At 35.2% G+C, this 15,494-nt stretch overlaps 1 protein-coding gene and 1 non-coding gene across 2 annotated transcripts; both read left to right on the top strand.

Annotated features, from left to right (window-relative positions):
• Nucleotides 1–5,146: 5,146 nt before the first annotated feature.
• LOC127116637 (small nucleolar RNA R71) lies at nt 5,147–5,253 on the top strand. The gene has a single exon (XR_007801446.1). It is a non-coding gene; the product is annotated as a small nucleolar RNA R71 (small nucleolar RNA).
• A 7,349-nt stretch (nt 5,254–12,602) lies between these two features.
• Nucleotides 12,603–13,443, top strand: LOC127115552 (BAG family molecular chaperone regulator 3). Its single transcript, XM_051047070.1, has 2 exons — nt 12,603–13,062; nt 13,182–13,443. The coding sequence occupies exons 1-2, from the start codon at nt 12,819–12,821 to the stop codon at nt 13,406–13,408; spliced, it is 471 nt and encodes a 156-aa protein (XP_050903027.1). The 5' UTR covers nt 12,603–12,818; the 3' UTR covers nt 13,409–13,443.
• Nucleotides 13,444–15,494: the final 2,051 nt, after the last annotated feature.

Genomic DNA, 15,494 nt, shown 5'->3' with positions numbered 1-15,494 from the left:
GGTAGGGATATGCAATCTATCCCCCACTATTCAGTGTGTCATCTGTTTTGCTCACACCACTGTGTTGATGCATTGCAGATACAAACCCAAGATCTTGTACAATTGTACAGTTGAGTCAGTTTTAAATGTGTAGAAGGGTTCCCACTTTCTGAACCCACACATTCTTGTCTTAAGCTCTCCCAGGCCAGGGATAAGAGCCGTGAAGTCTTACCTTCACTCACCTTTCATCTGCTTCACCTTAGCCCCTCAATGGCAAGGTTAAGAGCACATTCACCCAGTTCCAGAGGTTTGTTTGTCGAGGTTGATATGACCCCTTGACTAAAACCTAACCCTTGTTTGAGCCACTTGTTTGTGTATAGCATGTGCTATCTGTGCTTGTAGGATTGTTTGACTTGCTTCCTGTGCAAGTTAGGATTGTTTGACTTGCTTCCTGTGCAAGTTAGGATTGTTTGACTTGCTTCCTGTGCAAGTTAGGATTAGTTTAGACTTGCTTCCTGTGCAAGTTAGGTTTTACTTGGCTTGCTTCCTGTGCAAGTTAAGTGTGTGTGTGGCTTGCTTCCTGTGCAAGTCATGACTAGGATAGGCTGGCTCCCTGTGCCAGTTAGCTAGAAACCTTAACTTAGGGATGATTTTGCATGATAACATCTAGGCTCGAGTCGTAGTCTCCCTAGTTGTGTCTCCCTCTGTTATCTGGTTAGGCTAGTCCTTTATCCCTCTGTAGGGGAACTACATCGCCCTGATCTTCATACCAGATGAAGTATGTAGGCAGGAGATTGAGCTGATCTCTCCGGGCGCCTTTTCTTTTCTTTTGTGTGTTGTTTGACAGTTGCTAGGCTCGAGTGCCTGACTCCTTAGCAATTTGTTGTCTGTTTGTTTGAGTGTGTGCTTGACAGTTATAGGCTCGAGTCCCCGACTCCCTATCAACTTGTTGTGTTGTTGTGTGCTTGGAAGCTGATGTAAGTCCATCGAGTGGCACTTGGGTTCCAGTGTGCGTGTGTTTGGTTCGGATGCTGATGTAAGTCCAGCAATTGGCATTCAGGCTCCATGTTTTCCTTCTTGTGTGTGTTTAGGTTCGGATGCTGACATAAGTCCAGTGACTGGCAGTCGGGCTCCACGTTTGCCTATTTGTGTTTGTTTGTGTGCGTGTCAGCCGAGCTACGAATGCTCTGATTCTTCTCTCGTCCGAGAAGATACGTATGCATAGGATGCGATATCCTAGCGAGCATGTGTCGTTTCCCCCAGTCCGAACTACTTCGACTCTGATGTCTATGCCTGATAGACTAAGTAGGCCCAGGATACGATGTCCTGCCGAGTCAGTTTCAGTCAGTTTCTTTTGTCTCTTTCAGCCAGTGTGTGTGAGTTTGAGCAGTGTTTAGCAACCAATATTCCTTCCTTTCGTGCGTGGATCCCGTAGAGTACTACGGATGCGTAGGGGTGCTAATACCTTCCCTTCGCATAACCGACTCCCGAACCCATTCTCTTTGGTCGCGAGACCATGTTCTTTCCAGGTTTACTTCGAGCGTTTCCTTTCCCTCTTTTGGGATAAATAACGCACGGTGGCGGCTCTGTTGTTTCTTCTTTTCCCGCCGGTTTTTCGCGCGATGCGACACTAGGTAGTTGACAAATTCAACGTACTAAGGGATTTTGGATTAAGCATAAGCAACTTCCATGATTTCTTTATTTTTAGCTTCGGAGTTTCCTTTTCCGCACAGATATTCTCGTTGAGAGCATTCATATATGTCATTTTCTAATTGGGCAATAAGTCGGTCGTAAGCAAAGTCATCATTTATGGGCACTGGATCTGTTTTGTATTATCGAGTCTAGAGAGGTGATTCGCTAGAACGTTCTTAGTTCCTTTCTTGTCTTTGATTTCTAAATCAAACTTTTATAGTAGCAAGATCCATCTTAACAACCTAGGCTTAGTTTCCCTTTTGCTTAATAAGTACCTAATAGCAGTGTGGTCGGTATAGATAATTATTTTAGCTCCGACTAGGTAAGAGCAGAATTTATCTAATGCAAACACTAAAACTAAGAGTTCCTTTTCTATGGTGGCATAATTCATTTGCGCCTTATCCAAGGTTCTACTTGTATAATAAATGACATGAATTTTCTTATATTTACGTTATTCCAAGATAACACCGACAACGAAATCACTTACATCACACATTATTTCAAAGGGTTCATTCCTATCCAGAGGTTGTATAATGGGTGCGGAGATCAAATCTTATTTGATCATTCGAAACGCTTTTAAGCATTTGTCATTGAATATGAATTCAACGTCTTTCATCAACATACTAGTTAAGGGTTTGGTTATTTTAGAGAAATCCTTGATGAAACGTCGGTAAAAACTGGCGTGACCTAAGAAACTTCATATTTCTCTAACGATTTTGGGAGGTTGAAGGTTCTCTATTACTTCTATCTTTTACTTATCAACCTTAATCTCCTTGTCTGACATTATATGTCCAAGTATGATTCCCTCTTAAACCATGAAGTGGAATTTCTCTCAGTTGAGCACAAGATTGACCTTTATACACCTTTCTAGCACCATTTTTAAATTCGCAAGACATCCTTCAAAATTTTGTTTGCAAACTGAAAAGTTATCCATAAACACTTCCATGATGTTATCTATAAATTCAGAAAAGATCTCCATCATGCATCATTGAAATGTTGCAGGAGTGTTACATAATCTGATCGGCATTCGTCGATAGAAGAATGTTCCATAGGTACATGTGAAAGTGGTATTCTCTTGGTCATCAGGGTGAATTGGGATTTGGAAAAATCTGGAGTAGCCATCAAGCTAACAGAAATGAGAATGTCTAGCCAAGTGTTCAAGCATCTGGTCGATAAAGGGTAAATGGAAATGATCCTTTCGAGTAGCTTTGTTCAATTTTATATAGTTTATGCACATTATCCACCATGTCTCTCCATGCTTTGCTACGGCTTCGCCTTTTTCATTCTTAACTACTGTAACATCTCCTTTTTTAGGTACGACATGTACTGGGCTGACCCATTTACTATCAGATATTGGGTATATAATTCATGCCTCTAGTAGCTTTAGTACCTCCCTCTATAGGGTTTATTCTCCTCTGGTGTTCTCGTGAGGTTTCTAAGTCTTCCTCTAGCATAATTCGATGCATGCACACAGATGGACTGATCCCTTTGAGATCCGAGATTTTATATCCTAGGGTTGTAGGGTATTTCCTTATAACATCCAATAATTGCTCATTTTATTTCTGACCTAAGTCTGCATTGACTATTACTGGGCGTTCAAGCTTTTTATCAACAAATTCATACCCACATGGAAGTGTCTTAAGTTCTATGGAAGGTTTCTTTGAGAAAGGTATACGATTGGTAGTTAGTGTGATGCATTCCTTCAAACTGTCATCCACATATGGCATATGCCATTCATCATCTTCTAAAGTAGGAGGTGCTGGGATTTTCAGGACTTTAGTATCCTTAGGTGGTTCCATTTCCATTTCTTTTATACATTCGTCGATGATGTCTATCAAACAGCTGGTTTCATCTATAGCAGATGCCTTTAGAAATTATGAAAGAATGAATTCGATTTTCTCCTCACCAACCTCGAATGTTAGTTTTACTTGTTTCACATCAATAATAGAACCAACAATGGCCAAAAAGGGTCTTCCTAATATGATTGGAATGTTGGAATCTTCCTTTATGTCCATTATTTTTAAATTTGTGGGAATGTAAAATTGACCAATTCGTATGGGAATGTTTTCTAGCATACCCACAGGGAATTTAACAGAGCGGTCAGCTAGTTGGAGAGACATTCTAGTGGGTCTTAGTTAGCCTAATTTTAGTTTTTCACATATTGAAAGGGGAATTAAACTGGCACAAGCTCCTAAGTCACAAATGGCTTTGTCTATAACAAATTTTCCGATTACACAGGGTATGGAAAAACTACTCGGGTATTTTAACTTAGGGGGCATGTTGTTTTGAATGAGGGCGTTACACTCTGTAGTGAGTGTTACTGTCTCATTATCCTCAAGTTTCTTCTTATTGGATAGGATCTCTTTGATAAATTTGGCGTATGAAGGCATTTGTGTAATAGCTTCTGGAAAGGGTATCGTAATATTAAGCTGTTTCAAAAGCTCTACAAATTTCTTAAGCTGACCTTCGGTTTTGGATTTAGCTAGTCTTTGAGAATAAGGAATGTGTGCCTTATATGGTGGTGGAGGCACGTACGATTTCTCTTTATATACTGCCTTTTTGGTTTTATTATCCTTCCCATTGTCATTTGGTTCATTGTTTGTTACCTTGTTGGTTTCTTCTACATTTCGTTGGGACATGGGTGGATTTTGAATTTTTGGATCTGCTGGCCCGTCTAATTATGTCCCACTTCTTATGGTTGGCCAGGAAATATTCCAGCAGGGGATGATGTGGCTGCTTGTTGTTGGGTTAGTTGAGAAATCTTGGTTTCTAACATTTTATTGTGAGTAGCCATAAAGTCAACCTTACTTGCCAATTGCTTAATCAGCTCGTTCGTGTGAATGTCCTAGTTAGTAAACTCTTTATTTTGTTGGCTTTAGGTTGAAATAAAATTTTCCATAATTAGTTTGAGGTTTGACTTCTTTGGTGCTTGAGGAGCAGCAAGAGCTCCTTTTTGATAACCTAGAGGAACAACATGTGTTGGGTTTGGAGCAAACAACGTGTAATTGTTCTTATATGAGAAATTTGGGTGGTTTCTCCATCCAGGGTTATAAGTATTGAAATATGGCTTACCTTGGGCAAAGTTTACTTGGTCGGATGAAATGCCAGCCAATATGTGGCATTCAGGAGTGTTGTGTCCAGGGGTTCCATATAACTCGCAATTAGATATTGCAGTAGCTATAATAGCTGCTGGAGTTACGGTTAAACTCTCGATCTTCTTAGTGAGGGCGTCCACTTTAGCATTGACATGGTCTATGCCATTTACTTCGTACATGCCACCCTTTATCAGTGGTTTCTCTATAGAATTTTGCTCACCTCCCCATTGATAATGGTTTTTTTTGTCATGTTTTCTATGAGTTGATAGGCATTTTCGTAGGGTTTATCCATTAGAGCGTCGCCAGCTGCTGCATCTAAGGTTAGTTTGGTGTTGTACAATAAACCATTGTAGAAAGTATGGATAATCAACCATGGCTCAAGTTCATGATTTGGGAAGAGCCTTAGCATATCCTTGTATCTCTCCCAAGCTTCAAAAATAGATTCGTTGTCTCTTTGCCTAAATCTATTGATTTGGCTTCTCAGTATAGCCGTTTTTCTTGGTGGGAAGTATCATGCCAAGAAAATTCTCTTCAATTCATTCGATGTAGTTATGGAGTTAGATGGTAGAGATTGGAGCCAATCTTTGGCTCCATCTCTCAAAGAAAAGGGAAAGAGGCGTAATCTTATGGCTTCGGGATTGACACCATTAACTTTCAATGTGTCTGTGTATTGCACAAACACTGATAGATGAAGGTTTGGGTCTTCTGTAGGGTTACCAGAGAATTGGTTTTGTTGCACATCTTGTAGGTGCAATGCTCAAGTATGGCTCTTATTCGGAACGAGCAATATAGTCCTTGAGTTATGATATTGACTAAATTAGTCCTCAACAACGCGCCAAAAACTTAAACGCGACTTAGTGAGTCTATCAAAATATCTAACTACAAGTGCACAGTTGTATCACGTAGTTTTAAAAGATATCGAATCCACAAGGACCAATAATCAATATTATAGTTATCTATTGGTGCTATGTAAATCTAAGGCTAATGAAATTGATTTGGGGGAAATTAATACTAAAGTTAAAATAAAGTTTGGACAATAAAGCAGAAAAGAGAGGTCAAAACTTGGATCTCGGCGTACCTCGGGAACTCAATAATTCATTGGTGTGTGTTAATGTATTAAATCACTTTTTAGTAGAGAAATATTAATTTAAAAGTCTTTATCTTACACTAGTTTTATTGACTCTAGCTATACCTCCAGACCAAATGCCTGTTCTCGCTAGGCCATTTGCAATCAGGAAATACTTTTTGAAAAACAATAAGTTCTAATTAATCCTAAAGTGCTCTCGCTGTATTTAGCATTAATGCTCAATTTTTACTATCTGGTTCAAATCTCACACTCTCGTTTTGTTGATTCGAACCTTAATGTTTTCACTCTCGTGCAAAAAATTTCAGAATTATAATTAAAAATCAAAACCATAAAAAATGATTTATAAAAAAAAGTTTACGCCAACTTATTACCGAGTCCCGTTAGAACGACGGTCCTCACGTACTAAACTTAAAACGATTTAGCCAGACATGGTATTAGACATAAATAAACGATTCATAGAAATATAAGTTGACAACATCATTGTATGTAAATAAATGGAAAACAAACAAAATTAAAGTAATTATGAAGAACCTTTAATTGGAATTAAACGTAGAAGTACTTCTAGTAAACTAAACTGAATGGGAAAATAACTTTAATTGCTGTAACTTTGGTCCAAGAGTAGAAATACAAATCTTAAAAACTATGGTGTGATAGTCCCGCAATGTGAGAGCACTATCACTATTTTAGTATAATATCTACTTAAAACTAAGAAATAAAATATCTACATACAAACTTGGATGCCAAAAACTGCTTAAAATTACTATTTTATAGTCAAAGTACGTGTTGAAGCAAGTCTAGGTCGAGTAGACTTCGTGGGAGAGAAATATGGGGGAATGAGGAAAGAATAATTCCTTCTGTTGCGTTTTTTCAGGAACTGAAGCTCATGGCAGTCTCCATGAGGCTTGTGGCGGTCACCACAAGTGCAAATTGTTTTTTCAGCCCTTTTTGATGTTCATGGTGAATGCCATGAGGCATGTGGCGGTTGCCACAAGCATTGGACTCCGTCTTCAGACTTCCTTATTCCTCTATGATGGGTTCCACACCTGCCTAGTCATGGCATGGGCCACGGAGGTCTCCGCAAGTGTATTTTTGAAACTTTTTTTCAATTTTTGGTGTTTTCGTCTGATTTCGATATAAATCAACTCTTACTCATAAATTACCTAAAACGTGCATAAACCACAAGCATAATACTACAAAATGCAACAAAATAATAATAAAACATGTGCAAACCGAGTTAGAATAAACTATGTTTTTCGGTGTTATCAAGGGTCATGTCATGCCATTCTCGCTAAACGAGGCTCGAAGCTTACTAAGCACGCCTACTTTCTTCACCATTAAGAAGTTCCAACTCATCCTATAAATTGATCACCTTTCCTCACTTAGAATGCCTCCAAGCTCGCTTACCGACAAACCCTTTCTTTGCCATAAAGTAATTTAGCCCTTAAGTCCTCTGAACCACTATACCTCGCTTAGTGTGCTAGATATCGCGCTAAGCGAGTTTTATTGCTTAGTTATGAAGTTACTTGGCTCTGAAGAAATATTTTGCCATATTTGCTTAATTAACGAGGCTACTTTCTTGGATAAGCGATCCTTAGTACTTCAATGGTGTATTTTATCTATTTTTGGTTCATTCTTGTTCCTTTTTACCTATACTTAGTAAATACATTATTAAAAAGTTCATACAGATATTTTATTCGTTTTCTCGATAAATTGGGGGAGGGTGTCTTCATTTATTTCTTTTAAAATAAGTTAATAAGTGCTTATGTATTTTGCATATTTTTGGCACCTATAAACCTTCCACCCCATCCTCAAAGATAATAGTTTTGGTAGGTATTGCACCCTTATTCTTCTATATTTAGAGGAAGGGAAAGTCTCTCTGGGTGCCTCATATGTCATCATCTTAATAGATATAAGATTTGTAACACCTAAGGCCATAGAGGAAGGGGAGTGGTTATAACACTCGAGGCCTAAGAGGGCGGGTAGTGGTCTGTCGAATTCACATCGGGATGAGAGGAATTCTATGGAGGTATGTGATTACATGGTTGAAGGAATGCTTATAAGGATTGATTGGTACTACCTATAGCAACAAGATGCATTTTCTTTTCGGTAACCTAACAGATAAGAACTCCATAGTTAAGCGTGCTTGACTTGGAGTAGTATTTGGATGAGTGGCCATCTGGGAAGTTTCCCAGAAAACATGTGAGTGAGGATAAAGCATGCTGAAAAGACCCGTGTTAGTTTGTGCGATCAGTCGGTAATCCTGAAAGCAGTCTATGGATTTATAGAATTCACATTATTATCCCCTAACACATCTCTTACCACCCTTAATCAAGATGTCTCCTAGGTGGCTTTTAGGAATGTTAATCTATAGCTCGCCTTGAGCGACCTTCTTCTCCACACATGCCTTTCTCTCAACAACATTAAGGGGGCCATTATTTCTGCAAAAGGGATAAGAAAATTGAAATTATTAAACAATAAGAGAATTATAACCGATAATGCATACAAAAATTAGACTTACGCAAGTATTTGTCAATTTTGTGATCCTCTCCATCATAAAGGAGCCTATAGTCACTTGTTTCATCACTATTGGAGTCAGAGGTGCTCTCGTAATTCACAAACGTTCCTACTTAAAGGAGCATATAGTCACTTGTTCCATCAACTCGTCTGACATTGTTCATGTAATGTTCGAACAACTTCAGGAGTTCCCAAATGTTGGAAGACTCAACTGCATTACCCCTCTCATCTAACTACCTAATAATTTCCATTCCTGAAAAAAAAGGCTTAAGAAAGATAAGAATGAATTATTTATGTTTGTGAGGAAGACAAAAATTAGAGAAAGTTTGAATGCAATTTGGCTAGTTAGTAGAGAGTTTGGAAAATTAGAAGTACTAATTAGCTGAAGTCTTCCTTTATAAAGGAGAAAAGCCTAGGCAACATATGTTATGATTTCCCTCTGTTATGTACACACTAACGATCACTGAATGAACCACCACACATGTCATGACTTGACACGTGTTCGCAAACCAATGCTCTTTTGTGGATTTGGTTTCCTTAGGAGAATCCATCATTAGAAGTATTTAATGCATCACGTTATGTCATAGCTAACGCTTGAGGAACTCGTCCCATGCTTTTCTTGAGGGACTCGCCCCAGGTGATGCTTGAGGGACTTGACCTATATGTCGTTGGAGAAAATATGCAAAATTTCAGGATGGTAGTACACTAAAATTACATCATTATGTCCTTTCCAAAGCATCTTGCTTGAAGGACTGTTGACTGAGATAATTTATTTGGGTCTAAATAACGAATGACCCATGAAACATTATTCCTTGGGTGAGGCCTAGTTAGGGGTAGAAAGCGACTTAGTCACCTAAAACGGGTATGTGCACTCAGAGTTGTGTGATCTCTTGAATGGGAGTGGCTAATCGTCTGATGGGATTTAAGTCTCCCACCCATAATCTGACTCATTCATTACCTGAAAAATAATGATAGAAGGATATGGAGGAGGGAGAAAAATCGTTTTCACACAATCTAGAGAGAAAGAACTCTCTCTCTCTCTCTCTCTCTCTCTCCTCTCTCTCTCTCTCTCTCTCTCTCTCTCTCTCTCTCTCTCTCTCTCTCTCTCTCTCTCTCTCTCTCTCTCTCTCTCTCTCTCTCTCTCTCTCTCTCTCTCTCTCTCTCTCTCTCTCTCTCTCTCTCTCTCTCTCTCTCTCTCTCTCTCTCTCTCTCTCTCTCTCTCTCTCTCTCTCTCTCTCTCTCTCTCTCTCTCTCTCTCTCTCTATATATATATATATATATATATATATATATATATATATATATATATATATATATATATATATATATATATAACCCCACATTCTTAATAATGGGGTTATATAAATTCCCTATAAATATTTCAAATCTTCAATCTAAGCTAAGCACATGATTCTCTATAAATATCTCAAATCTCCAAAATATTATTTGCAAAAAAGAGTATTTTAATTAAAAAAAATAGTATCTCTATATTACTTTGATTTTTTAATTTGTATGAAATATTCCACGACATCCATTATTTTAAAGCATAAAGAGTATATGCTACTATAATGTCGAACCATTTCCCAATAATGAACAAACCATGAGTTATCTACTCTAAATGAATAGGAGTGTTACATACAAATTAATTATTAATGTTATATTCAGTTTTGAAAACAATAAAAGAGAAATAAATAAATTATTGAAACAAATAAAAAAGAATGAAGAGAGTAATATTTTCTTTTAAAGAACATAATATTTTTAATTAACGGATAAATACCTATATTTGTGTTTCGTTTTTCTTTTAAATTAATCAATCACACTTTATATATCGATGCAAAAGATTTGGTGTAAAAGAAAGTGAGTATCATTATCCTGTAACATAGAAATCACAATCGATCTTATCATAATTAAAGTTCACCATTGTCCATGAAATCCACAAGAAAGTTAAGATTATTGTCTAACAAAATACAATCATCGATTTGGTTGATTGCAATTAAAATATTGTTTTAGTTCATCGGAAGAAATATAGGACTAATGTAAGAAAACTTACTAACCACCGATGGAGAGTAAACCCTAACTTTAGTTCATATGATCCATAGAAAATATTAAAATATTTCTTAAAATAAATTGGTGCTTATTTTACTAATTCCAATTGAATTTTCGTTGTAATTATACATATCCATAAGAAAGCTAAGATTATTGTTAGAAAACAAACTAACTATGGTTTGATTGATCATAAAGTAAAGTCTTATCGTAGTTCATTTGATCCCGAAGAAATGTAGTACATATATCGAAAAATAAATAAACCACGGTTCAGCTAATCACAATTGAATCCTCTCTATATTTATTTGATCGAGAAGAAAGGTGGATCCATGGTCGAAATAACAACTAACCATAATGCAGTGAAATCTTTTTTGTAGTTCAAATGATTCATATGAAAGGTAAGACCAATATTGAAAAACTAACTAACCATGATTCTACTTATCGATATTCTCGTTGTAGTTCCTACAATCTAAGCTAAGCTATTTCATTAGATAATAACAAACAAACCATGTTTGGACTGATCAGAATTGTGTCCTTGCTTTTAGTTCAAAATTCATAATAAAGTTAAATTCATTCTCTTAAAATGAATAACCATCACACAACTAATCGAGAGTAAATCCCTATTACTTAAGTTCATCTTATTTAGAAGAAAGATAGAACTAAAGTTGTAAAATTAACTAACCATAGTTCGATTGATATTATTTGAAGCACTCGTTTACTTCATTAGATCTAGAAGAAAGGTAGATCCATTGATACAAAACAAATTAACCATTGTTCAACTGATCGAGAGTAAACCTTAACTTTGGTTCATATAATCTAGAAGAAAGATAAGGCCAACATCATAAAACTAACTAACCATTTTTCTAATAAATTCAATTGGAATATTTCTTTAGTTCATCTGATGTATTTAATCGATAATAAAAAGTAGATCCACCATCGGAAAACATATCAACCATAGTGTGTATGATCATATGTGATGTATTGTTTTAGTCATCTGATTCAGAAGAAAGGTAAGACTATAGTTTAAAAACTAACTAACCATGGTTCTAAAGTTTTGTTGTAGTTCATTAGACTTGTAAGAAAGTTAGGTCTATTGTATGATAATATACAAACCACTATTAGAATAATCATAATTAAATTTTCACTTAGTTCATCTGATCAAGAAGAAAGGGATATCCATTCTCGTAAAACAAATTAACCATTGTTCCACTAATGAAGAGTGAGCATTGAAATATTAACTAATTGTTGTTCTACATATCACAATTGAAGTGTTGCTTTAGGTCATATGATCGAGAAGAAATCTATATCAATGACCAAAAAATGAACTAACCATGATGTGAGTGATCATTCAGAGGCCTAATTGAAGTCTTGTTATAGTTCATCAAATCCATTTAAAGTCTTGTTTTAGTTCATCGGATCACAATTGTAGCATTGATTCATATGTATATGCATATTAAATAACAATGATTATAATGTAGCCTTCAATAAAAAAACATGTAAGACTTTAAGTTAGGAAAATAGATCCATACATTTTTTTTAGCGAAAAGTGGAAAAAATATTTATAAAGTAACACTTTCTAATTTGGAAAAACAAAAGGTGAAAAATATTATGACATTTTAATTTGAGATTATTCTTCAAGAGTAAGAAACTGAATCTAGTCAGAGATTTTCCTAATATGAATATCATTCGGATGCTTTTTTGCGAGAAATACTAAAGGAGAAAACAAGTAGAAAACAAAGGAAACTTCTTTTTATTTTAAGAATATTTTTCCACCTCAAGATCATTTGACGTATTAAACATTAAATTGATTGGTTCAATTCAATTAAAACTACATTTGTCAATGGAAAGAAATTTGAATTAATCATTCTTGATCATAATTTAAATTCTTTAGACACAAAGATGGATAAGCTGTAAATTTCTCTACCTTCTACAACTACAAACTAGTATAAAAATAAATAAATAAATAATACATTAAAACAAGAATCAAAATTGATCATGATAGAGTCTTTTAATATAAATTTTTTAAAATTTCTCTAAAAATATAAAATTTTATATGATCTCTCCTCTCCTTAAAAAAAATACCACATAGAAAAATTTGATTCCTTAATGTTTATCAAGTTGATCAAACAATTTGTTTATACCTAAGCACCAACTCCCCATGTGCCATAGCCCTTCCCAAGATCAAGAGAAAAGACAAATGCCCATATTTCCTTCCATGTGTTTATGCAAACCTCCTTGCATATGTTTGTTCCCTCAACTCCCCCTTTTTGTATCATTAGGTCGGCTTCTATTATATTCATGTCTTCTACTTTATCACTTTTTGTTTTTTCAAGTATTATATAAGTCCCTAACCACATAAACTTCTCTTACTAGTTCCTCCACTTTCATTTCTTTTAAAAAGAAAAAAAATGATGAAGTTGAAGTCAAAGAGGTTTTGTAGAAGCATATCAAAGCTTGGCAATATTGGAAACAAAGTAGTAGCACCATCTCCAATTGAAAAGGAATGTAGTGAAATCAAATGGGAACTTAGGCCTGGTGGCATGCTTGTACAAAAAAGAGAGAGCAATAAAAGTGATGAAGAAATTATCACAATTAGAGTTTCAACAATTTCTAAGTGGCATGATATTTCCATTGAAGCCACTTCAACTTTTGGTAAGTCTAATCACACCCCACCTTTTTCATTTGCAATGAATTTTGTTTTGGTTATTATAAACTTTGAACCACTTCATGTACTTGTACTTATGAACCAAAAAATTGTTCATAAATTTCAGGAGAATTGAAGATGGCTTTGTCATTAGTAACAAGTTTGGAGCCAAGAGAACAAAGGCTCATCTATAGGGGTAAAGAGAGAGATGACAATGAATTTCTTCACATGATTGGTGTTAGGGACAAAGATAAGGTTCTTCTTCTTGAAGATCCAGCTATTAAGGAATTGAAGCAATTTGGTATGGAAAGAGGAGAATCTATTAACCATTCTTGTTGTATCATTAGTGTATAATATTTCCTCTAGCCCAATCTAGTGTTTAAGACCTGATAAAGATATAAATATGATACTAATAATTATAAATTTGCTAGTAATTTTTTTTCTAATTTATTTATTAAAGAAATTTTATTTTTTTATTTTTTTAAAATAATATATGTATCTTGTCTATTTATCTTAATACTAACAAGAAAAGAAAAAAAGCGTATAAGTAAGAAATGTTATTAGATTGGACTGCAAGGTGTACTCGAGTTCACTACAACAACTAGCAACAACCCAAAGAAAATACAAACCAATCTCAACCTTTAAAAAAACAGAAATGATATTTTGACACCCACCATTACACTACACTGTATATATTATGATCAAATATAGTGGGGCCAAATTTTATCAACAATTTTTTTCTCTCTCTTACTTTACACTGTTACCATTTCTTCTTCTTGGATCATTCTTTGACCTCTCTCCCACCATTCTTTTATTTACATCTCAAACAATTAAACATCATTAACCAAATTCTTGTAATGCATTAATCAACTTTTTTTTAAATATAATTTTTATGTATTTTGATGTCTGATTCTATATTAACCAAACTTTAAACGCCATTAATCAACTTCTTGCATTCATTTAATAAGTGTTTTTACTCAATTTTGTTATGTTTTAATGTCTGAATCTATATTTACCAAACTTTAAACAGAATTAACCAACTTCTTGCATTGTATTAACTAAATTTGTGTTACCAATTTTTATGTATTTTGATGTTTGAGTTTATATTAACCAGACTTTAAACACGATTGACCAAAATTGTATAATAAAACTTGATCCCAGAAGAAGATGTATAATTGTGAAAAGTAAAGAGAACAAAAACATGTATAATAAAATCTAACTCCATTAAACAAAGAGAGAGAAGATGGCCCCACAAAGAGAGAGAAATTGATATGAATATTTAACAATATTTTTAGTACAAAATGAATATAAGATACGGTGTAGTGTAACTTTCCAGTGTCAACATAGCATTGTTGTTTCTCCTATGATACTTCATTTCCAAACCACAAATTTGATATACCGAACAAAATCTCCTACATTACAAAATGAATCTTTGAATTGTGCTTATTGATCCACTTATTCACACCTTCCCAAATTTTAAGATTTATTGGGAAATTCAAGGAGATGTAGTCTAAGGATTCTTCTTCCTGAAAACAGAATACGCAACATGAATCATGCTTACCTTACACAATCTTTCTTTTCTCCGTTGTTTTTTACAAGGTAATTTGTTCAGGATTAATCTCCGACCATTTTTTTTTATTTTAATAGGCTCTTTTTCTCTCCATAATCTTCTAAAAGCCTCAACCCTTTCCTCATCCAAATTGCCCCTTTGATTGACCTTCTCTAACACCTTGTAACAAGATATAACATTGTACTTTTATTGTTTTCCTTCTTCAACTCAAATTTGTTTTCTTGATCTAGTGATGGAGTATGATTATATAGGGTCCCCATCAATTCTTCCAAATTATTCTGGTGATCAACGTCCACTTCACCCCCTAGACCATGAACCCTCCATTTCTAACTAACATTTGACCACTCTCCCATTTTGAAGACCGTCTCTTCTTGATTCATGATCAGACTAAACAACTTAGGGTACAAGGCTTTCAATTTTCACACCATAGCGCTTCCCAAAAAGGAATATCTGATCTTGATCCTAGTAAGAAATTTATATTTCTAAAAAAACCTTCATCTTTATTGGAATCAGACCACCCTAGCTTCACCAACTCCTGATTTTGATGTTGATTATGTGAGTGTGAGAGTAGTGTAGAATGTAGGAGGTTTAGCTCAATTAGTGATAAACTCCAAGGTGAAGTTTGCTCCAATGGTGATAGAGCTTTAATGTAGGAAGATGAATTGGAGAAGATGAATTGGGAAGATGAAAACTAAATTTGCAATGAGTGATTTCTACAGAAAAATGATTGGTGAATGGTTGATGAATTGAACCTTTAGATTGAAGAGAATGATGAGTATATATAGGTGAATTTTCCAATCGTTTATGGCACTTTTCCGGAAAAAGGCGGTTAGAAGTTAGGGCAGCAGATAATGTTAAGTGTTCTCATGA

The sequence above is a fragment of the Lathyrus oleraceus genome, chromosome 1 (assembly GCF_024323335.1).
Source record: "Lathyrus oleraceus cultivar Zhongwan6 chromosome 1, CAAS_Psat_ZW6_1.0, whole genome shotgun sequence".
NCBI lineage: Eukaryota > Viridiplantae > Streptophyta > Magnoliopsida > Fabales > Fabaceae > Lathyrus > Lathyrus oleraceus.
This window is presented reverse-complemented; position numbering and strand designations above follow the sequence as displayed.